The sequence below is a fragment of the Chiloscyllium plagiosum genome, unplaced genomic scaffold (genome assembly GCF_037043375.1).
Source record: "Chiloscyllium plagiosum isolate Xiang-an unplaced genomic scaffold, Cpla_swu_hap1 HiC_scaffold_20, whole genome shotgun sequence".
NCBI classification, from domain to species: Eukaryota; Metazoa; Chordata; class Chondrichthyes; order Orectolobiformes; family Hemiscylliidae; genus Chiloscyllium; species Chiloscyllium plagiosum.
The window spans coordinates 16,372,136-16,396,371 of record NW_028270158.1 but is presented as its reverse complement, the minus strand read 5'-3'; the positions used below and the strand labels follow the sequence as shown (position 1 = coordinate 16,396,371).

At 44.1% G+C, this 24,236-nt stretch overlaps 1 protein-coding gene across 2 annotated transcripts in view; it reads left to right on the top strand.

Moving 5' to 3' along the window:
• Nucleotides 1-20,875, top strand: part of mss51 (MSS51 mitochondrial translational activator) — a 32,800-nt gene extending 11,925 nt beyond the window's left edge. For both annotated transcript variants that reach the window (XM_043711038.2, XM_043711036.2), the window contains exons 5-6: nucleotides 12,989-13,082; nucleotides 14,251-20,875. In XM_043711038.2, the coding sequence (XP_043566973.1) occupies nucleotides 12,989-13,082; nucleotides 14,251-14,488 (332 nt within the window). In that variant the 3' untranslated portion in view covers nucleotides 14,489-20,875. The remainder of the gene's footprint in view (nucleotides 1-12,988; nucleotides 13,083-14,250) is intronic.
• Nucleotides 20,876-24,236: the final 3,361 nt, after the last annotated feature.

The following is a 24,236-nucleotide window of genomic DNA, read 5'->3' as shown; positions in this document are numbered from 1 at the left end:
AGCATCCGTGGAGAGAAATCAGAGTTAATGTTTCGGGACCTTCCTCAGAACTTCCTCAGTTAACTCTGACTAACTCTGATTTCTCTCCACAGATATTGCCAGACCTGCTGAGCTTTTCCAGCAACTTCTGTTTTTCTTTCTGAGTTCTTTCTGAGTTCCGCAGTTCTTTCAGTTTTCACAGCTTGCCACATCAATCAATTATTCATCATTTTAGACCCATATATAACAGTCGGTCAGAATATCCACTCATGGAATGTACCGGAATGTTGTTTCTGACCGTGTCAACTACTGGACTCCACTCAGAGTGGAAGCTGTAGTCTCATTAATCTTTGATTCTTCTGGACACTCCATTATTTATTTCCAGCAATAGATCATTTGATAATAACACCAGTCACCATGAGTTCTACGTTGTTCCACCTCTAAATGCCTGCAGCATTGTGAGCCATTCTCATTCCGCACTAGTTTCCATGGAAGTACTTCACATAGTTTTACCAAGTAGTATTTGGCTGGTTTGCTTTATCACCATACTTCTGACAAACTGATAACCGGATATGCCAAGTCTTTGATCTCGTTGACCTTGTAATGTTCTCTTAACCTTAACGTGAAAGGACAAGAGAGATCAGCATTTTGGCGTGATTAGCTTATCATCACTGCAGCGGGAAGAGAATTTTGCAACATAGAGTAATGCATTCCTCTTTAATTATCAAAGTGATCCTGTGATGGTGCTGAACACTCATATAGGCACACTAACTAGGCTTTCAATATATAGCATTTAATAGTCTATCAAAATCCAAAATAATCCCTTGTTGGGTATTATGGATAAAGAAAGGACATGCAAATTGTTCTATATCACTTTCCATGATTTTAGTGTCGCAAACTGTCCATAAGTACCGTTGGAATATAGTCACTATTGTATGAAACATGGCAACCAACTTGTGCACAGCAAGCTTTTACAAACAGCAATGTAATAATGATCAGATAATCTTTGTTTTTACATTATTGAGGTTGAGGGATAAACATTGACCAGGACACTGGATGAACTCACTGTTCTTGAACTGGTGCACTGGGTGCATCTTGCTGACAGCTCAGCTACAAGGGGGTGTTGTTGTTTGCCCAGAGCCCCCTGCGTTTTATGTTTGGAGCTTGCAAGGTTTTGAGTGGAGATTGTGGCTCCACCACAACGCACTTATCAGCAACAAGGAAGAAAAAAAGCCCCTGTTCAGCCAATAACACAATACTCTGACCAATAAAGGAAGCCAATAACTACAATCCCACTGTTCTGCCTCTGAATAGACAGAGCCCAAAGTATGTTAGAAATCTGGAACTGGTGGTATTTTCCCAGGTGACCCACTCCTTGTGGTATTTGTCACCTCTACCAGTATACAGTACAGGGTAAGATTTTTTGAACTAAGTCAATGCCACCAATCATCCTTTGCCTTTGGTTTATATTAAGTGTTGAGAGGTAAAGTATATAGCACCGTGGAATTTGACGGAGAAGGCTCTTTGATAACAGGAAGGGCTTCTGCATGAGTACAATTGCAAGAAGTACAATTACATTACTTCAGGTAAAATTATCAGGATGTTGGTACAGATAAAAAGTTTCAAAAGCTGATTGGGTACAGATCTTCGCGGGTAAAGGGACGGCTGGAAAATGGGAAGCCTTCAGAAATGAGATAACGAGAATCCAGAGAAAGCATTTTCCTGTTAGGGTGAAAGGAAAGGCTCGTAGGTATAGGGAATGCTGGACGACAAAAGGAGGAAGCATGTGTCAGGCATTGACAGGATGGATTGAGTGAATCCTTAGAAGAGTATAAATGCAGTAGGAGTATACTTAAGAGGGAACTCAGGAAGGCAATAAGCGAACATGACATAGCTTTGGCAAATAGAATTAAGGGGAATCCAAAGGAATTTTACAAATACATTAAGGATAAAAGGGTAACTAGGGTGAGAATAGGGCCCCTCAAAGATCAACAAGGTGGCCTTTGTGTAGAGCCGCAGAAGGTGGGGGAGATACTAAATGAGAATTTTGCATCAGTGTTTACTGTGGAAAAGGACATGGAAGATATAGAATGTAGGGAAATAGATTGTGACATCTTGCAAAATGTCCATATTACAGAGGAGCAAGTGTTGGATAAATCCCCAGGACCTGATCAGGTTCCCCATGGAGACTGATTAGCAAGGTTGGATCTCATGGAATACAGGGAGAACTAGCCATTTGGATACAGAACTAGCTCAAAGGTAGAACACAGAGGGTGGTGGTGGAGGGTTGTTTTTCAGACTGGAGGCCTGTGACCAGTGAGTGCCACAAGGATTGGTGCTGGGCCCTCTACTTTTTGTCATTTACATAAATGATTTGGATGCAAGCATAAGAGGTACAAATGGTAAGTTTGCAGATGACACCAAAATTGGAGGTGTAGTGGACAGCGAAGAGGGTTACCTCAGATTACAACAGGATCTTGACCAGATGGGCCAATGGGCTGAGAAGTGGCAGATGGAGTTTAATTCAGATAAATGCGAGGTGCTGCATTTTGGGAAAGCAAATCTTAGCAGGACTTATACATTTAATGGTAAGGTCGTAGGGAGTGTTGCTGAACAAAGAGACCTTGGAGTGCAGGTTCCTAGCTCCTTGAAAGTGGAGTCGCAGGTAGATAGGATAGTGAAGAAGGTGTTTGGTATGCTTTCCTTTATTGGTCAGAGTATTGAGTACAGGAGTTGGGAGGTCACGTTGTGGCTGTTCAGGACATTGGTTAGGCCACTGTTGGAATATTGTGTGCAATTATGCTCTCCATCCTATCAGAAAGATGTTGTGAAACTTGAAAGGGTACAGAAAAGATCTACAAGAATGTTGCCAGGGTTGGAGGATTTGAGCTACAGGGAGAGGTTGAACAGGCTGGGGCTGTTTTTCCCGGAGCATCGGAGGCTGAGGGGTGACCTTATAGAGGTTTACAAAATTATGAAGGGCATGGATAGGATAAATAGGCAAAGTCTTTTCCCTGGGGTGGGGAGTCCAGAACTAGAGGGCATAAGTTTAGGGTGAGAGGAGAAAGATATAAAAGAGACCTAAGGGGCAACTTTTTCACACAGAGGGTGGTATGGGTATGGAATGAGCTGCCAGAGGAAGTGATGGAGGCTGGTACAATTGCAACATTTATGAGGCATTTGGATGGGTATATGAATAGGAAGGGTTTGGAGGGATGTGGGCCGGGTGCTGGCAGATGGGAGTAGATTGGGTTGGGATATCTGGTCGGTATGGACGGGTTGGACCGAAGGGTCTGTTTCTATGCTGTACATCTTTATGACTCTATGAGGTCCACCCTAGAACTCTGTGGGAAACTAAGGAAGTGATTGCTAGGCCTCTTGCTGAGATATTTGTATCATCGATAATCACAGGTGAGGTGCCAGAAGACTGGAGGTTGGCTAACATGGTGCCACTATTTAAGAAAGGTGGTAAGGACAAGCCAGGGAACTATAAACCAGTGAGCCTGATGTTGCTGGTGGGCAAGTTGTTGGAGGGAATCCTGAGGGACATGATGTAAATGTATTTGGAAAGGCAAGGACTGATTAGGGATAGTCAACATGGCTTTGTGCGTGGGAAATCATGTCTCACAAGCTTGATTGAGTTTTCTGAAGAAGTAACAAAGAGGATTGATGAGGGCAGAGCAGTAGATGTGATCTATATGGACTTCAGTAAGGCGTTCAAGAAGGTTCCTCATGGGTGACTGGTTAGGAAGGTTAGATCTCATGGAATACAGGGAGAACTAGCCATTTGGATACAGAACAGGCTCAAAGGTAGAAGACAGAGGGTGGTGGAGAGTTGTTTTTCAGACTGGAGGCCTGTGACCAGTGGAGTGCCACAAGGATCGGTGCTGGGTCCACTACTTTGCGTCATTTATATAAATGATTTGGATTTGAGCTTAAGAGGTATAGTTAGTAAGTTTGCAGATGATGCCAAAATTGGAGGTGTTGTGGACAGTGAAGAAGGCTACATCAGATTACAACTGGATCTTGATCAGATGGGCCAATGGGCTGAGAAGGGGCAGATGAAGTTTAATTTAGATAAATGCGAGGTGCTGAATTTTGGGAAAGCAAATCTTAGCAGGATTTATACACTTAATGGTAAGGTCCTAGGGAGTGTTGCTGAACAAAGAGACCTTGGAGTGTAGGTTCATAGCTCCTTGAAAGTGGAGTCAGAGGTGGATAGGATAGTGAAGAAGGCGTTTGGTATGCTTTCCTTTATTGGTCAGAGTATTGAGTACAGGAGTTGGGAGGTCATGTTGCGACTGTACAGGACATTGGTTAGGCCAGTGTTGGAATATTGTGTGCAATTCTGATCTCCTTTCTATCGGAAGGATGTTGTGAAACTTGAAAGGGTTCAGAAAAGATTTACAAGCAGATTGCCAGGGTTGGAGGATTTGAGCTACAGGGAGAGGCTGAACAGGCTGTGGCTGTTTTCCCTGGAATGTCAGAAGCTGAGGGGTGACCTTCTAGAGGTTTACAAGATCATGAGAGGCATGGATAGGGTAAATAGACAAAGTGGATGGGAGTCCAGAACTAGAGGGCATAGGTTTAAGGTGAGAGGTGACAGATATAAGAGACCTAAGGGGCAACATTTTCATGCAGAGGGTGGTACGTGTATGGAATGAGCTGCCAGAAGAAGTGGTGGAGGCTGGTACAATTGCAACATTTAAGGGGCATTTGGAAGGGTTTGGAGGGATATGGGCTGGGTGCTGGCAGGTGGGACTAGATAGGGTTGGGATATCTGGTCGGCATGGACAGGTTGAACCGAAGAGTCTGTTTACATGCTGTACATCTCTATGACTCTTATCTGCTCCTTCCGAAAGTTAGCACTGCATGTCTCCATTTACTGACTGTGTGTGATATCGATCAGACGGATAGAGCCAATGTACCATGTATGTTAATGCCTTCAGAAGCATTTCCTAATATAACAAGGAAGGAACCATCATGACATTGAAGACATTGCTGGGTGTACACCTGAAATGCCTTCCTAGATACAGTTGGAAAGTGAGATTAGATTAGACCGGATGGCTAATTTTCAGCTGTCATCGACATGAATAAATCTGTTGTAGTTGTTCTGAAGGAGTTAATGTTGGAGGCATCTGGTGTTTTAGACTGCGAAACCATGCGATTACACACCAGAAGCTGTAACTTGTGCCTATTGCTATCCTGGAATAAACTGCATCTCATTTAAAACAAGAACCTCTTCTTGTTAAGATGCACTTGGAGGCAGCAAACTGGTCCAGCCATTCGCTCCCAGTGGTTGGTCTCCCAGAACCTGATGTGATAGGCTCCTGCTGTCCATTCAAAAAGGATGACGTTGGAAAAACACAGCCAGTCAGGCAGCATCTGAGCAGCAGGAGAAATGTTGTTGATGTTTCAAGCATAAGCTCTTCATCAGGATGCTCTAAACAGTCGACTCTCCTGCTCTTCGGATGTTGCCTGACCTGCTGTGCTTTTCCAGCACCACCTGCTTTGATTCTGATCTCCAGCATCTGCAGCGCTCACTTTCTCCATCTGTCGCTTGTTTTGATTCTGTGGTTGTGCAAGTAAGCAAATGATTACATTTTTATCATCTCTTCACAAAGTTCCAAAACGCAATCATTGTTGTGAGCAGACAGACATTTTCCACACAAGATCCCAGCTCGAAATGAATGGATGACCAGATAGACTGTTTTGGTGGTGTTGCTTGCAGAGTGAACCTTGGACAAGACACTTAAGGGAGGTTATGCTCTTACAGAGTCATAGAGATGTACAGCACGGAAACGGACTCTTCAGTCTAACTCATCCATGCCAAACAGATTTCCTAACCTAATCTAGTCCCATTTGCCAGCATTTGGCCCATATCCCTCTAAACCCTTCCTATTCATTTACCCATCCAGATTCCTTTTAAATATTGTAATTGTACCAGCCTCCACCATTTCCCCTGTTCTGGATCAGTGGTGTTGGAAGAGCACAGCAATTCAGGCAGCATCCGAGGACAGGCAAAATCGACGTTTCGGGCAAAAGCCCTTCATCAGGAATAAAGGCAGAGAGCCTGAAGCATGGAGAGATAAGCTAGAGGAGGGTGGGGATGGGGAGAGAGTAGCATAGAGTACAATAAGTCAGTGGGGAAGGAGATGAAGGTGATAGGTCAGGGAGGAGAGGGTGGAGTGGATAGGTGGAAAAGGAGCTGGGCAGGTCGGACAAGTCCGGACAAGTCAGGGGATCGAGGCAACCTCCAGCAACTCGATCCCCTGACTTATCCGGACTTGTCCGACCTGCCCAGCTCCTTTTCCACCTATCCACTCCACCCTCTCCTCCCTGACCTATCACCTTCATCTCCTTCCCCACTGACCTAGTGTACTCTATGCTACTCTCTCCCCATCCCCACCCTCCTCTAGCTTATCTCTCCACGCTTCAGGCTCTCTGCCTTTATTCCTGATGAAGGGTTTTTGCCCGAAACGTCGATTTTGCCTGTCCTCGGATGCTGCCTGAATTGCTGTGCTCTTCCAGCACCACTGATCCAGAATCTGGTTTCCAGCATCTGCAGTCATTGTTTTTACCTCCACCATTTCCCCTGGCAGCCCATTCCATACTCGTACCACCCTCTGCGTGAAAAAGTTGCCCTTTGGGTCCCTTTAAATGTTTCCCCTCTCACCTTAAACCTATGTCCTCTAATTTTGGATTCCCCTATCCTGGGGAAAAGACCTTTGCTATTCACCTTATTTGTGCTCCTTATGATTTTATAAACCTCTGTAAGGCCACCCTTCAGCCTCTGACGCTCCAGGGAAAACAGCCCCAGCCTATTCAGTCTCTCCCTATAGCTCAAACCCTCCAATTTCCTTGTAAATCTTTTCTGAACCCTTTCAAGTTGCACAACATCCTTCAGGTAGGAAGGAGACCAGAACTAAATGCAATATTCCTGAAGTGGCCTAATCAACGTATTTTCAGCCACAATATGACCTCCCAACTCCTAAACTCGATGCACTGACCAATAAAGGCATCTTTGAATAGTGCTGTGAGATTCTCTATGTCGCCCTTTACCAGGCAGTCCGGAGGCTGATTTAGGGGCCTTGAAATTTGTACACCCTACCTCGAATGCCACTCCCTCCCAAGATCCCACCATTGGTTGGTCATCAAGTAATTGCTTTCCTACACCAGTTTGAAAAATGAACAAGCTTTCCTTTATCTGACTGAATTATGCTTGAATGTCAACCAAGCAACCTTCTCCTCATGTTACATGCATTTGCAGCAATAAAACTGTGAACCAAAAATTAAAGTGAAGCTACTTTAATGCGGCAGTGATTTTTCTCCAATGTTGATGGATGTGGCACAAGAGGAGAACTGGGGATTGAGCCTTGAGTCAGGAGTTGGTAATTGGGCAGCCATGTTGGTGTGAGTGATAACCAGGCCGAGAATGATGGGTAAGCAGTGGGAGATGATTCATAACTGGGTCATAAGTGATCAATAACCAAGTTTGGAACGGTTGATTACCTCGGCAGGGGTTTGATCTGTGACGGTTAGTGGTCAGTAATCAGTTTGGGAGTGATTACTGACCGGTTGGAGGGATAGGGAGTGACTATGGGTCTTTTCACGTGAAGTGAGGCTGGACATGCTGATCGCCTGACTCCACAGTCAACGGGGAGCACGTGAGGCACCCCCTCCTGGATCATCGTGCATGACCCTGAGCTAGTTCAGCACTCAATGGATGAACTGTTGGGCTGACAGGCGAAGCAAGGATTTAAAGGTCAGTTCCAAAGGAGGACATGGTGTAAGTGAGAGAACTTCGAAGGATTATTGTACTAAAGCCTGGCAGCCACCAATAAAACAAGATTTATCTTGATATTAAACCTCTATAAATAAGTGCGGAGAAGGAGAGAGCCACTATCATGTGGCATTCTTACAGGATTTTGTTTGGTCTAAAATTAAAATTGGAAAGATTTTAGTGCCACCTGACACTCCTGGACACTGACTGTGCCACTGTTTATGTAATGTTTTATTATAAGTTCTGTATTTGCAAGTTATCAGGTCAGTCATAGGAAGCAGAGATGGTGATGGCTACACTTCTTTTAAAGAAGATATTTGACAAGAGAGAGGGAGAACTGAACATTGATTCTTCCTGCTGAGTTGGTTAATCGTGTCCTGACCCAATTTTGCTGTAGTTTCTTCTAGCTGAGTTTTGATCGTGAATATTCCCTTTGTATTTTTCCCCATGTTTTCCTTGACCTGAGGCCTCTTAGCTCTCGGTATTGTAAAGCCAGCCACTAGGTGGTGTACAAGGGCTGCTTTCTGTTGCCCTTCCAAGAGGAACTCCTGGCCATTGGTGACTTTGATGATTCATATTATGGGAAAACACACTGCTTAACACACAGTAGCACATGTAATTAGGGATCCAAATATACCCCCTCCATTTCGACTGCACTTTCAAAACAATTGGAGCTGGAAAGATAGTACTGGTTAAGGTAGTTCCTAATCTCAATAATGCCATTAGGGATTAGCATCAAATAATGACCAAGTAACCAACTCACTTGCAGTTCCAATTCTTGTGTTCAGATCCCTCTTTGATGTTCCTCCTTCTATCACTGTAACCTCTTTCAACCTTAAAACATTCCAGTGATGGCTAAGACAGTAAGATGACACCCCTAAACAAAACAAAAACATCCCAAAGGATAGCACCCTTGCTCTTTTACAATACAGTACCATAGATGGACCTGAATTAACATCTCATTGAAAAGATGGCACTGCTGACAACTCTCTAAGATCTCCACGTGCCTCCAGTTTTGACCTTCAGTGCTATCCTTTGTTCCCCCATTGGTGATTGTTGCCTTCAGCAGTCATGGTCGTTTCCTGTGGAGTTTGACCTCTCTGCCTCCTTTAGGTCACCCCTGCAGTGCAGCGCCATCTTTAGGTCTTTTGGAATGGACTTTGACTGAGGCTATGGCTGCCTTCTCAGTAATAACACCCCAAGGCGATATTTTGAAGCAAAGCATGGGAGTTCACCCAGGTGCCCTGGGTTGGTATTTATTCAATGGAGATCTCAAAATGGATTTTCTAGTCACTGTGGCTCGTGGAATCTTGCTGTGCACTGCTGTCCTCCTTACAACAGTGAATCCACATCACGAGCATGGCTGGGAGGTGTTTGGGATGTTTTGGGGATCATGAAAGATCCCAATTCATTCTTATATTTCATGAAAATTGACCTCTTTTGACCAAGCCTTTTAATTACCCGTCCTGATATTGCCCTCTGAGACTCAGTGTCAGTATTTACGAGACGACGCACCTGTAAAGTGCTTTGTGATGTTTTACCCCATTAAATGTGCCGTATAAGTGCATGTTGTTTTTGTTGCATAAAGAATAGAAATCGTAAACGGCCATTCGATCCTTTTAGCCTAGTCCACCATTCATTGAGATTATGGCTGACCTGATTGTGACCTCAACTATACTTTATTGCCTGACTCCCCCCCCCCCCCGCCCCCCGCCACCACCACCACCACCACCATCACCACCACCATCCCCCATGAGCTCTAGACTTCCTCAGCAATCAGGAAGCTGTCCAACTCAGCGGTGACTGCTCCCCCATGACTTAGCCTCCACTGCTGTCTGGAGGAGAGAATTCTAAACACTCTGATAGGAGAAATTCCCCCTCAGCTCCGTCTTAAATGGGAGATCCTTTCTGACAAGTGCTGAAAGAGGGGGAGTGCCAATGTGTAGAGACAAAACCACTTGTGGGGTGGGCGGGGGGGAGGGGAAGAGTGGTTAAGTTCTCTGACTCTCGCTTTTCCTGTTAGTCACCTCAGAAGGAGCTCCATGGAGATTGGGTAGTAAGGACATGCATTGGACAAAGTGGAGGTAAAATCCAAGGTGACAAAGGGAGAGAGGTGGTGACTGAACGTTTCTCAGGTAGCAGTTGAAAGTGAAAATAAGTTTGTGTATTGGTTGCATGACTGGGGTTCTCAGCTAAACATGGTGGGCTTAGAATTCTTATCCTGACCCAATGATGGAAGAAGTTAATAGTCATAGAGTCTCACAACACGGAAATAGGTCCTTATGCCACCATATCTATGCTTACCAACAAACACCAAACCACACTGATCCCATTCACCTGCGCTCTGGCCAGGCATTTTAGATGCTGCTTAAATGTTGTGAGAGTATCTGCCTCCAACACGGTCTCAGGCAGTGCACTCCATATTTCTACCACCTTTTCCTCAGATTTCCTCTTAGCCACTTACTCCTCACCTTAAACCTTATGCCCCCCGCTCTTAGACATGTCTACCATGGGGAAAAGATTCTCACGAGCTACTTTATCTGTACATAGAACATTACAGCGCAGTACAGGCCCTTCGGCCCTCTGTGTTGCACCAACCTGTGAAAACAATCTGAAGCCCATAGAACCTACAATATTCCATTTTCATCCATATGTTTATCCAATTACCATTTAAATGCACTTCAAGTTGGCGAGTCCACTACTGTTGCAGGCAGTGCATTCCACACCCCTACTACTCTCTGAGTAAAGAAACTACCTCTGACATCTGTCCTATACCCCTCATTTTAAAGCTATGTCCCCTCATCCTAGCCATCACCGTCTGAGGAAAAAGGCTCCCACTGTCCACCCTATCTAATCCTCTGATTATCTTATACGTCTCAATTAAGTCATCTCTCAACCTTCTTCTCTCTAACAAAAACAGCCTCAAGTCCCTTAGTCTTTCCTCATAAGACCTTCCCTCCATACCAGGCAACGTCCTGGTAAATCTCCCCAGCATCCTCTCCAGCTGTGTAAATTTTTAAAGCAGTGGCATTGGGACTCTCATAACTGTGTATACTTCAATCAGATCCCCTCCCCCCCTCAATCTCCACTTTGAATTTGAGTCCAAGTGGATTTTGATATCTTTGTACTCATGGGGCCTGCCCAAGATCCCATCGTGGGATAGTGGAGGCATTAATGGGGATCTTTCAGGAATCGCTAGAATAATGGAGAGTCCCAGACGACTGGAAAATCCTGTTTAAAAAGAGAGTAAGGCAAAAGACAGAAAATTACAGACCAATTAGCCTAACCTTGGTCATGGGTAAGATCCTGGAATCCATTGGGAAGGATGAGATTGCTGAATATTTTGAAGTGTATGGTAAAATAGGCAGAGTCAGCATGGTTTCATCAAGGGGAGGTCATGCCTGACAAATCTGCTAGAATTCTTTGAGGAAGTAATGAGCAGGTTAGACCAAGGAGAGCCAAAGGATGTTATCTATCTGGACTTCAAGAAGACCTTTGACAGGGTGCCACACAGGAGGCTGCTGAGTAAGATAAGGGCCCATAGTGTTAGAGACAAGGTGCTAGCATGGATAGAAACTTGGCTGTCTGGCAGAAAGCAGAGAGTGGGGATAAAAGGTTCTTTCTCAAGATGGCAGCTGGTGACAAGTGGTGTTCCGCAAGGCTCAGTGGTGGGACCACAACTTTTCACTTTATACATTAACGATTAGATGAAGGAACTGAGGGCATTCTGGCTACATTTGCAGATGATACAAAGATAGATAGAGGGACAGGTAGCATTGAGGAGGTGGGGAGGCTGCAGAAGGATTTGGACAGATTAGGAGAGTGGGAGATGGAGTACAACGTGAGAAAGTGTGAGGTCATGCACTTTGGTAAGCACAATAGAGGCATGGACTATTTTCTAAATGGGGAGAAAATTCAGAAATCTGAACTGCAAAGAGACTTGGGAGTTCTAGTCCAGGATTCTCTCAAGGTAAACTTACAGATTGAGTCAGTTGTTTGGAAGGCAAATGCAATGATGGCATTTATTTTGAAAAGGACTTGAATATAAAAGCAGGGATGTACTTCTGAGGCTCTATAAGGCTTTGGTCAGACCACATTTGGAGTATTGTGAGCAGTTTTGGGGCCCATATCTCAGGAAGGATGGAGTGTGTTCAGAGGAAGTTCACGAGAATGGTCCCAGGAATGAAAAGCTTAACATATGAGGATCGTTTGAGGACTCTGGGTCTATTCTCAATGGAGTTTAGAAAGATGAGGGGGGGATCTAATTGAAACATACAGAATATTGAATGGCCTGGGCAGAGTGGATGTTGGGAAGATGTTTCCATTGGTAGGTGAGACTAGGACCCAAGGGCACAGCCTTAGAGTAAAGGGAAGATCTTTTAGAATGGAGATAAGGAGAAATTTCTTGCCAGAGAGTGGTGAATCTATGGAATTCACTGCCACAGAAGGCTGAGGAGGCCAGGTCAGTGAGTATATTTAAGTCGGAGATAGATAGGTTCTTGATTGTAAAGAGGATCAAGGGTTACGGGGAAAAAAACGGGAGAATGGGGATGGGAAACTTATCAGCCATGATTGGATGGCAGAGCAGACTCAGTGGGCTGAATGGCCTAAATTCTGCTCCTATGTCTCATGGTCTTCTCCCCCCACATTTTTCATTGGGTCTGCCTCAGTAAACCGATCCTTCGTGATACAGAGGGGAGGCACTCTAGTCCCTCCCCCTTGTGGATAACCAGGACTGAGAGTATTCCTGAGGGAAACAAAACCCATCTGTCTACACTTTCTCATCAGGACAGGTGCAAGAACATCAGATTGCAAAAAGAACACCAATTTATACTGTGAGAGAAATGTATACTCATTAATCTAGGTGTCATCATGGGGAGGTTAATGCCACTCCCCAGGCTATTGTTTAATGTCACTCCCTTTAACATTTGGTTATCTAGTGATTGTCCTGATTAAAGTCTATTGAGGGCATGCACTGTGTTAAAAGGTGAGGCCAGAAGGTTTGCAGACTGGGTGGAGGAGACAGCAGAACAAGCAGAATGAGGGAGGGAAGGAGAAGACTGAAAAAAGCAAGTCAAGACTTTGGATTGATTTTGATAGACACTATTGGCCTGGCAATGTCAATGAAGGATGCCATTTCTTGCACTGAGTAATTCATAAGCTCCAATGTTACGGGTTGAACATGATCCATGCATATAATTCTAAACCAGTTTTCTTCATCCCTAGGGTTTCATGTTTCACAGGGTTTAGCTGAGGGATGGCTCCCGACTCTTCTACTACTGAGGGACTACAATATCCCATCTCTCTTTACAATGTACAGGTAAGGGCTCCCAGCTGCAGTTTTAATATTGTACCTGCTTTTCCTTAGCTAAAGAATTAAGGGGGTTTCACACCATCAGAGGGGACAATCCAGCCAATCAAGGCCACATCAGCTGGAGAGAGTCCGTTTAGCCCTTTCCCTGTCCTATGGTTTTCCCTTATCCTTTCATGGGACACGGATGTTCCTAATTGCCTTTTAAGAGTATGATTAAGGGTTAACCACATTGCTGTGGGTCTGGAGTTATATGTAGACCAGACCAGGTCAGGACAGGGGATCTCTTTTATGATAACTGATTCATGGTTGGTCTTACGTGAAATCAGATTTATCAAGTCAATTTTATTGAGTCAAGTCCTGCCTGTAGCTGTGGCAGGATTTGAACCTACGACCCCAGAGCATGAAGCTGGGGCTATGAGGGTCCCTACAGGGCGGGAAGAAAGCATTCGGCCCATCGAATCCACACTGGCCCTCCGTAAAATATTCCAACCAATCCTCATATGTCCCATGGCTAATCCAAATAATCTATATGTCTGTGCACTACACGGTAATTTAGCATGGAAAATTCACCAAGCCTGCATACATTTGGGACTGTGGAAAGAAACCAGAGCAGTCTCCACACAGCTGCCCAAGGCTGGAATCGAACCCAGGTCCCTGGTGCTGTGAAGCAGCAGTACTAACCATGGTGCCACCACAAACTAGATTATGACTCCAACGACCTTACCACTAAACCACCATCTGCCCAATTTTTTTCCAATTCCCACCAGACAGCCATAATTGAATCTGCCATGACCAGCCTCAGTGGAGCATAGATTGGGACAGAAGTGAGAGATTATTTTGATAATCTCCTCCAGTCGTATAAGCTTCCAAGATAACTGAACTTCTCCAATCCCAGCCTATTTTATGATAGTCACTCTGTTGGGAACAGCCATGAGGTGTGATAAAGGCACTACATAAATGCAACATTTAATTGTTGTTCTGGTGGAGGTGCTGCATCTCTGAGTTACCTTGCTAGAAATAATTGTTGTCTGGTCCATTGAAATCAGTGTACTGGCTGCCCAGGTTGAAGAATGGCTGTTTAATGAAGAATATCAGGTGCTCACTGGCACTATCCTGAATGCTGTTATTCTTTGTCCTGTTTCTACACTGAGGTATAACTTTCCTTGTTTTGCAGCGACCAGGAATTGAAGTATTCCCTTGAGATCCTTCAGGAGCTGGAAACCCGCATCATTGGTTACGGGCCGAATCCTTTTGCCTCCCTGAAACTAGAGCAGGTGCAGTCCGATCCCAACAAGCAGTTGGTCCACAGCAACTCCAGCTTCCTGATGTTCCATGGAGTTACTGAGTCCCAGGATGCAATGGGTGAGGAGGACCTGGGTCAAGAGAACCCCCTTCCAAACCAGTCGGAGTGACAGGCACATGTGTAGACATTGAAAGGAGGAGGACCTTCTATCGCAAGGAAAACTTACCCAGTTTCATTTTGAAAATAAGCTAAATCAAGCACAAAAATAGAACAATTTTATTTCATGAATTGTAGAAGGCCATTCAACCTTGTTAACTCCGAAACAGCTGGCTAATCACCCTGCTTAACCTACTTTTTGCTCATAGTTAAAAATCACACCAGGTGACAGTCCAACAGGCTTATTGGAAGCACTTTCGGAGCGCAGCTCCTTCATCAGGTGGTTGTCAGAAGCAGAGGCTGACAGCTAAGTTCGGTATCTATGCGGACGGCCTCAACCGGGACATTGAGTTCATGTCACACCACAGGTGACCTCACTGCACTACACACACAGACACACACAAGCACAACAAACAGAGACACACACAGACGCACATACACTGACACACACAGACACAGGCACACACACACACACCCACACAGACACACACACACTGACACACAGAGACACACACTGACACACACAGGGCACACATACAGGGCACACATAGACACACACGCTGACATATAGAGACACAGGCAGACACACGCACACACACAGAGATGCACACTGACACACAGAGGCACACTCATTTCTTCAGTGTCACACACACAAACACAGACACGCACACACACACAAATTTCTTCAGTGTCACAAACACAGCCACACAGAGACACACACAATCACACAGACACACAAACAGGCGCACACACACAGACACACACGCACACACAGATAGACACAGACACGCAGGGACACATATAGATACACAGACACACAAACACACACACACACACACCTGATGAAGAAGCAGTACTCTGAAAGCTTGTGCTTCCAAATAAACCTGTTGGACTATAACCTGGTGGTGTGTGATTTTTAACTTTGTAAACTCCAGTCCAACACCAGCACCTCCAAATCATTTTTCCTCATAGTTATACATTTCTCCCCCTTCAAATATTTATCAAATTCTCTCTTGCACGTTACCATTGAATCTAAGTCTACCACCCATTCAACAGAGCACTGCAACTGTCTGCATTACAAAATAATATTTCCTTATGTTTTGTCTATTACAAGATGATCTGTGTCTATTACTAACTGACGCTGGAAACAGTCTCTCCTTATTTACTTTGTTGAAATCCTGTCTCACTTTAGAATCCCTACGTGTGGAAACAGGCCATTTGGCCCAACAAGTCCACACCAACCTTCCGAAGAGTAACCAGCCAGACTCATTCCCCTACCCTATTGCCCATAGCCTACATATCCTGAACACTATGGACAATTTAGCATGGTAATTCATCTAACCTGCACATCTTTTAGTGTGGGAGGAAACCAGAGCACCCAGAGGAAATCCACGCAGACATGGAGAGAATGTGCAAACTCCACACAGTCAGTCACACACAAAGCTGGAATTAAACCCAGGTCACTGGCAGCTGTGAAGCAGCAGTGCTAACCACTGAGCCACCATGTCACCCCACTATGAACATCTCTGATAAGATGCTGCTTGCAGACCCTCGAGGTGGATTGATGGGGTGCAGTAGGAATGGTGCTGTGTTCATTACAATGCAGTGATTCACATAAAATTCACTGTTGTCATCAGGTCTTCTCCAGATCTCCCTCATGAAAGCAGGAAACATTTAGGTCTTAAGATCAAAAATATGCCATTTAGGTAACTATTCATTGTGAGCGTGGACAAGAAGCGTTCAAATAATTTATCAACAGCATCGCATACACTGTGATAATCAAGGTGATGCTGAAACTCGTAAAGGATAACACAGTCCGCCAAAGGGTCATGTGGATAGTGTTATCTTTAGTATGTTCATTTGAATGGCTTCGTTTGTTCAGAGAGTGGCTAAAATGTGAAATGTGCCACTGCAAGGAGCAATCCAGACAATGACAAAGACATTCAAGCAGAGGCTGGAAAGTGAAAGAGGGAGAAAAGGACAGAAGATAATTGGAATATTGGAAAAAAACAGGAGTAGGAGTCAACCATTCAGGCCTTTGAGTCTTCTTCATTGTTCAGTAAGATTGTGGCTGATCTGATATTTGCCTTGTTTTATGCTGATCAAGGGGGGAAGAAGAGGGATGGGAGGAGCCTGGTATGGAACAGTATGGACTGGTTGGGCCAAAAGGCCTGTTTTTGTGCTGTAGGGCCGAATCTAATGTTGTTTTGGCTAAGTGTGACTTGTGTCAAGTTGTCTGAAGGTAGTTTTGCCATGAGGATTAGGAAGATTTCTCTCTGTATCTTACCGGAATCAGCTCATTAATTAGTCACCTTGGCTCCATGATGCTCCTTGTGTCTGATTCCACCCCACCGTATGACATGATGTGGTGTGATGTATATGGATGTCAGTAAAGTGTTTGATAAGGTTTTCCAAGTAGGTTATTGCAGAAAATACCGAAGCATGGCATTGAGGGTGATTTAGCAGTTTAGATCAGAAATTGGCTAGCTGTAAGAAGACAGAGGGTGGTGGTTAATAGTAAATGTTCATCCTGGAGTTCAGTAACTACTGGTGTACTGCAAGGATCTGTTTTGGAGCCACTGCTGTTTGTCGTTTTTATAAATGACCTGGATGAGGGCGTAGAAGGATGGGTTAGTAAATTTGTGGATGATACTAAAGTCAGTGGAGTAGTGGACAGTGCCGAAGGATATTGTAGGTTACAGAGAGACATAGATAAGCTGCAGAGCTGGGCTGAGAAGTGGCAAATGCTGTTTAATGTGGAAAAGTGTGAGGTGATTCACTTTGGAAGAAGCAATAGAAATACAGAGTACTGGGCTAATGGTAAGATTATTGGTAGTGTGGATGACAGTGAGATTGCGGTGTCCATGTACATAAATCCCTTTTGCCACCCAGGTTGATTGGATTGTTAAGAAGGCATACGGTGTGTTAGCTTTCATTGGTACAGGGATTAGGTTTCGGAACCATGAGGTCATGTTGCAGCTGAACAAAACTCTGGTGTGGCCGCACATGGAGTATTGCATACAGGTCTGCTTGCCCCATTATAGAAAGGACATGGAAGCACTGGAAAGGGTGCAGAGGAGATTTACCAGGATGTTGCCTGGTATGGAAGGAAGGTCTTATGAGGAAAGGTTGAGGGACTTGAGGCTGTTTTCATTAGAGAGAAGAAGTGACTTAATAGAGACATACAAGATGACCAGAGGATTAGATAGGGTGGACAGTGAGAACGTTTTTCCTTGGATGGTGATGGCGAGCATGAGGGGACGTAGCTTCAAACTGAGGGGTGATAGATATAGGACAGATGTCAGAGGTAGGTTCTTTACTCAGAGAGTGGTAGGGGCATGGAATTCCCTGCCTGCAACAGTAAGGACATTTAAATGGTCATTGGACAAACATACGGATGATAATGGAATAGTGTAGGTTGGATGAGCTTTAGATTGATTTGACAGGTTGGCACAACATTGAGTGCTGAAGGGCCTGTACTGTGCTGTAATGATCTCTGTTCTGTGATATTCCCAGTACAACAAGGCACCACTCAGTAATATCCACTGAAAGACCAGCATCCCTTGTGCCTGTGTCATCTTTAAAAACAGCCGAGCACTGTCCATCCAGAGCTGCCCTCCACAGTTCCTGATGTTCACCCTGGAAATAGCAAACATGGAGAACTTGGGAGCTCCTTCCTACTCCTTGCAGAAAGGGATACCCTCCTGCCCCAGGACCAGACCACCAGATCATGCTCTGAGGTTGCCCCCTGGTCAGTGCAGTCTCAGCCCTCTGGACGAACGCCCATCCATGTAGGAAGGCAATGATCTTCTCCACTCGGCCAACAGAAGTGCCACCATCTTCTCTGCGATACCTCACACTCACTCTGACTCTGCTTCTGTACCCAGCTCCCACTAAGGCTCCAGTTTCTCCACTCTCACTATTGCCCTGCAACACCTTCCCTCATGTACTCTCATCCACCCCACCCCACCATCCTAACAGCCCAAGCTACATCATTGAAGGGCAGGAGCATCCTACAAGTGGATCAGAGATGTGCCATGAGGGTTCTTAAGGCTGGCATATGTTGGCTACCAATCTCCGTGGATGTTGGGGCTGTGTGTGTGTGTGTAGGAGTGTGTGTGTGTGTGTGTAGGAGTGTGTGTGTGTAGGAGTTTGTGTGTAGGGTGTTTGTGTAGGAGTGTGTGTGTGTATGTGTGTGTGTGTGAGACCAGTACCCACAGAGGTGCCCTGAGATGTTGGTATCCAAGGAGGCCCTGAAATTGTCATGTGCTCAGTCTGGTTTCATGATGAAGATTCTCAATGTCTATCTCTTTTGGTGCATTTGGCAAACTGGGAAGCTGAAAATGAAAGAGTTGGGCCGTTAATAAAGTGTTTAACAATCAATAATCCCCTAGAATTGGCAACTCACCACTGCCTAGTGAGAAACTTCCCGTGCAACTCGGCAAATGTATAACAGCTGCACCCAAGCTGAACCTCACTGGTTTTCTGCCACAATCTCATCCCTTGGACCCTTGTAAGATTCAAGAGGAGAACTCCTGTCACAAACACAGAAAATATTGGAGAAGCTCAACAGGTCTGACAGCATCAGCAGAGAGAGACAGAGAAAGGAAGTGATATCACTTTTTCAGAGCAATTGTGTCATCCCCACTGTCCTGCTCAGTCCCTATAACTCTGTGAGTTTATTTCCTATCCACTCCCTGTTCTGCAGTTTAACAGCTTGTGCTTGCAGTAAAGCAGCAAGTTTTGTGCCACTGGCACTCCCTGCATGACGAACGTTCTTCCACATACTTCCCCTGCTCTGTCTTTTGTCCAGAATCTTAAATATGTGTCCTTTAGGATTTGTGCCATCAGCTGAATCTTTTGTCAAATTTTATTCCACAAGGTCAGCTGGGGATGGCCACTCATTGGAAGGATGTTATTAAACTCGGAAAAGATGCAGAAAAGATTTGCAAGGATGTTAGTCCGACTAGAGGGTTTGAGTTATAGGGTGAGGCTAGGGCTTTTTTCCATGGAGCTTAGGAGGTTGCGGACCTGATAGAGGTCCACAAAATCATGAGGGGCATATATAAGGTGAATAGTCAAGGTCTTTTCCCTAGAGGTTAAAGATTTAAGGTGAGAGGGGAAAGATTTAAAATGTACCTGAGGGGCAACTTTTTCACACAGAGGGTGGTGCGTGTGTGGAATGAGCTGCCAGAGGAAGTGTTGGCGGTTGGTACAATTACAACATTTAAAAGGCATTTAGACAGACACAGGGATAGGAAAGGTTTAGAGGGATATGGGCCAAATGTAGGCAAATGGGACTAGGTCAGTTTGCGAAACCTGGTTGGCATGGACATGGATAGGAGGGTCTGTTTCCAAGCTGCATGACTCTATAAACACCGTCATGAAATGCTACCAGAATTTGTTGATCACGGTATAATACTTGTTGGTCTGCCTACCAGTTTAGAAAATCAACCCTGTATAATTGTGTTGTTTCATTGGAATAATGCTGTTGAAATTGTAGATCACCAAGAATGAAAAATATTATTAATTTGACTTTGGAGTGTACGAAAACCTGTTAGCACTACAGTGGAACAAGCCAATGGAGGAACATTGGATGGAATATGTCTGATAGAAATATAGATTGTTATATATACTTAATCATTTGCTTTGCTGAATTATTATTAATATGTGTGGATCTGAAACAGTTAATACTGAGGAGTGATATGTACTGTCCAGGATGGTGATGTCATATGGTTTTTGAAGTAGCTTATGATTTTACAGGATTGAGACCTAACATGCTCAAAATCTTTGTAACATTGTCCATCATATCAATGGAACTTGTAGCTAGTTGCTAACATATAATAAATTACATCTTGTTCACTACAACAGCCTCTTCTAGTTAGACCAAGAAGTGTTTATTTTCTGAAAACCAAAAACACTGGAGATCACAGTGGGTCAGGTAGCACCCAAGAAGAGAGAGAGAGTGAGGGAGAGAGCAAGCTAACATTTCGAGTGGAGATAACTCTTCATCAGAGCTGATGTTTATCTTCAACTGCACTGGACCAAGCAGGTCCTGTACATTAAAGAGGATGATGCACAATTCCTAACACATCCCAGAGGGGAAATTTCCACTTAAATCTCTGTAATTGTGTGTGTTATTCACTCTGATAATTACTCCTCTGTTTTACTAGCACAACACAGCTGCAGGTAACTTAGCGCTTTCAATAAAAATGTGAAGTAGTTACTAGTGTTCATTACTTTTTCTATTATTGTTAAAACAGCCACACTTACTCGTTGAACGACAGAGTTTGAAAGTTCCCACACAAAATACCCTGAACGACCCTCCAAAAGGATAGATCAAACCAGACAGCATACAGTTCATAGTCTATCATGGCCAGTCAGGATATTTTAGATTCTAATGACATTCTCTTGTAACAATTAAATAATAGTGACCAAATAATTGTAAAATTGTGGATTCTAGATGCCAAAGACTTTGTGTAACACCAAATGAGATTGTGTGAAATAAGCAAACAAGATGCTGGCGAGGTCTGTTAGCTTCTGCGGAGAGAGAAACAGAGTTAATGATTCAGATCATGACCCCTCTAATCCTGAATTGCCTCATGGCCTTTCCCACAAACCATCAAGTCCTGAACGACCTCACTTAAACGGATAAAAATGAAGATTAGTAGCTTGCTGCTTGCCATTCCATCTGTAAGACATTTGGAGCAATGTGGACCATGCTTCCTATAGCAGAGGTGTATGTAGGACCTGGACAGTTTGGGAGATGTATGAATGAGGAGCTGCACCATTGATAAGACCATAGCTGATCTGACTGTGGTCTCCACTTTGCTTTTCTGCTTACCCCACTTTGACTTCCTTGTCAACCAAAACATCAATCAAACTCTTAAAATATTCAATAATACATCTCTGCTGCAGTCTGAAGAAGAGCTTCAGAGACTAATCACTGCACCTCAGCCCCCCCTGACCCTGAGAGAATTCTCCTCACATCATCTTCAATGAGACTCCTCATGTTTAAACTGTGTCCTCTACTTCTAGTCTCTCCCATGAGGGAAAACATGTTACCAGCACTGATCACCAGTCCCCTCAGGATTCTAAATGACATTTTGTTCTTCTAAACTCCAATGATGCAATACCAGCTGTTTTGTGTAAGAATCAGTTGTGTAAAGCCTTGCTGAAATAAAGTTGAAGATTGCAAGCATCTCTTTCTGCTGCAGGTCCCCTGCATTCTGTGCTTCCTGATCCCTTGAGAAGGCCTGACTTTGGGAGGGTTTGGACATTGTCTTTTCTGCCATGCCTCACTTCCTATAATCCCTAAAGTGTGGAAACAAGCCATTTGTCCCACCAAGTCTACATTGACACTCTGAAGGGTATCCAACCCAGACGTGTCCTTCCCTCAACCCTATTCCTACATTTCCCATGGCTAATCCACCTCGCCTGCACTTCCCTGGGAACTATGGGGAATTTACCTTGGCCAATCCACCTGCACACCTTTGGACTGTGGGAGGAAATCCGTGCTGTCATGAGGAGAATGTGCAAACTCCACACAGACAGTCGATTACTGCTGTGAGGCAGCAGTGCTAACCACTAAGCCACCATGACTGTGCTCTGTTTGTTACAATAGACCTCCCCAAAATGTGACGTAAAAACATGCATGTAAAATATGGTTAAGGTAATTGTCAATGCAGTGAATGAGCTAAGCCCTGGTCTGCAATTACCAGCTTTTGAAATGCTGCACTGTACTCTAATTTCCATTATGCTTAGTGGGTTACCCTCACTTTCAGTCAGATTTACTACCAATTCCTACTTAAGGGGTAGACAAGTAAGTCAAGAGTCTGAAATTCTCATGGAAATATCTCAGTGGGCAAAACAAACTGGAGGAAGATTCTCCCTGTTATTCTCATTGTTTCTGACCATAATGTTAGCCCATAACCATCACAAAGCACTTTAAATAGCATCCTTAAAAGATCAAATGCAGGAGACATTTAGCAAGTCAGACAGCATCTATGCAGAAAGTAAGTTAATAATTCAGATCAATGGCTTATCATTGGAACAGGAATCAGAAATTCTATCAGAGAAATGATTTGGAGGAGCCGGAGTTGGACTGGGGTGTACAAAGTTAAAAATCACACAATAAAAGGTTATAGTCCAACAGGTTTAGTGCTAGTGCTAGACAGTGCTGTGCTTCCAAATAAACCTGTTGGACTACAACCAGATGTTGTGTGATTTTAACAATCATAGAAAGGAATAGAACTCCTTCAAGCTGGACATCCCTGAATGAAACATGAAAATGAACACAAACTCTTTTTCTTTATTCATTTGTGGGTCGTGGTTGTTGCTGGCTGGCCAGCATTTATTGCCTGTTCCTACTTGAAGGTGGCAATGAGCTGCCTTCTAAATATCTCGTGTTTTAAAGAAGAGCTCTTTCAGTGCTGGTTTTCTTTTTGTTTGTTGTGGATTATATATTGGGAATGGTATTCCATTTGTTTTGGGTGGTGTAAATAGTCACAGGTTGCACTGGTAATGAAAGGAAAATGAGTTCTATCAATTTCACTAAGGGGATGAAACATCACAAATAATTTCACCCAGAGCTTTCCTACTGATGGGATTGCTGTATATATCTCTTATCTTATCATCTACAGTACACATGTCTAAAAATTACTTCATTCGGCTTCAAGTGTGCTTCACGTAATTGAACACATGCCTCTTTCAGGTTAACCAGGAGGAATAATGTTATTTTGGTGTAATGCCACAGAATGTCACGATGCAGGAAGACGTCATTCAGACCAGTGCACCAGCTCTTCAAATGAGCATCTCTCCCTGGTGCCAATTTTCTGCTTTCACCCACACAGCTGCACATTTTGTCTATCCAAATAATCATTCAACATGGTCTTGAATATCATTTAAAAATGTTGATTCTTGGAGGCAGAGATGAGTCGTTGATTTTTTTGTGTGGGTCATTTAGAGTCAGATCAGGGGCACAAACAGGGTTAAAATCAAGGACCCATTATCTCACCCGGCAGATAATAGCAGATCTTCACGATGTATCCTTTTGTGAAACCTTTCTCAAGCTCAGTCCCTCAACATTCAAACAGCAAAGCGACTTTGAAAAAAAATGTACGCCCAGATAAGACAATAAAACCATAGGACATAGGAGCAGAAATTAGGCCATTCAGCGCATTGAGTCTGCTCCACCATTCAATCATGGCAGATAACTCTCTCAACCCCCATTGTCCTGCTTTCTCCCATAACCCTTGACCCCCTTGATAAGACCATACATTTGAACTGCTTGGAATTTGTGGACTGGGCCAGACTGATTGGGCCCAGTGACGACTTGTTAGCTCCCTCTCAGCTGGATGTAAAAAGGAGGTTTCAGTGAGGAACCAGTGTCCTAGGCATCACTTATCCCTCAACCAACATTACTAAAACAGATTGGCTGTGTGCTATCACAGTACTATTTGTAAGTTTGGTTTGTATTTATGTCCGGCTGTCTTTCCCACATTATAAAAGTGATTACATACACTTCACATGTACTTCCATGACATTGAAACAATTTGGAAAATCCTAAGGTCATGAAAGGAGCTATCTAAATTCAACTTCTGTATTTGAGACAAAATCTGACAATTTTTAAGTTGTACACAATACATCAGTCAGTTATCGGTGGTCCCTTACAGATGACGATGACTCTTGTTCACTCTCAGGGTGAGTTTGTAGGTGGCTGGACAGACTGATACGGTTACCACAAGCTCTGTTACACAGAA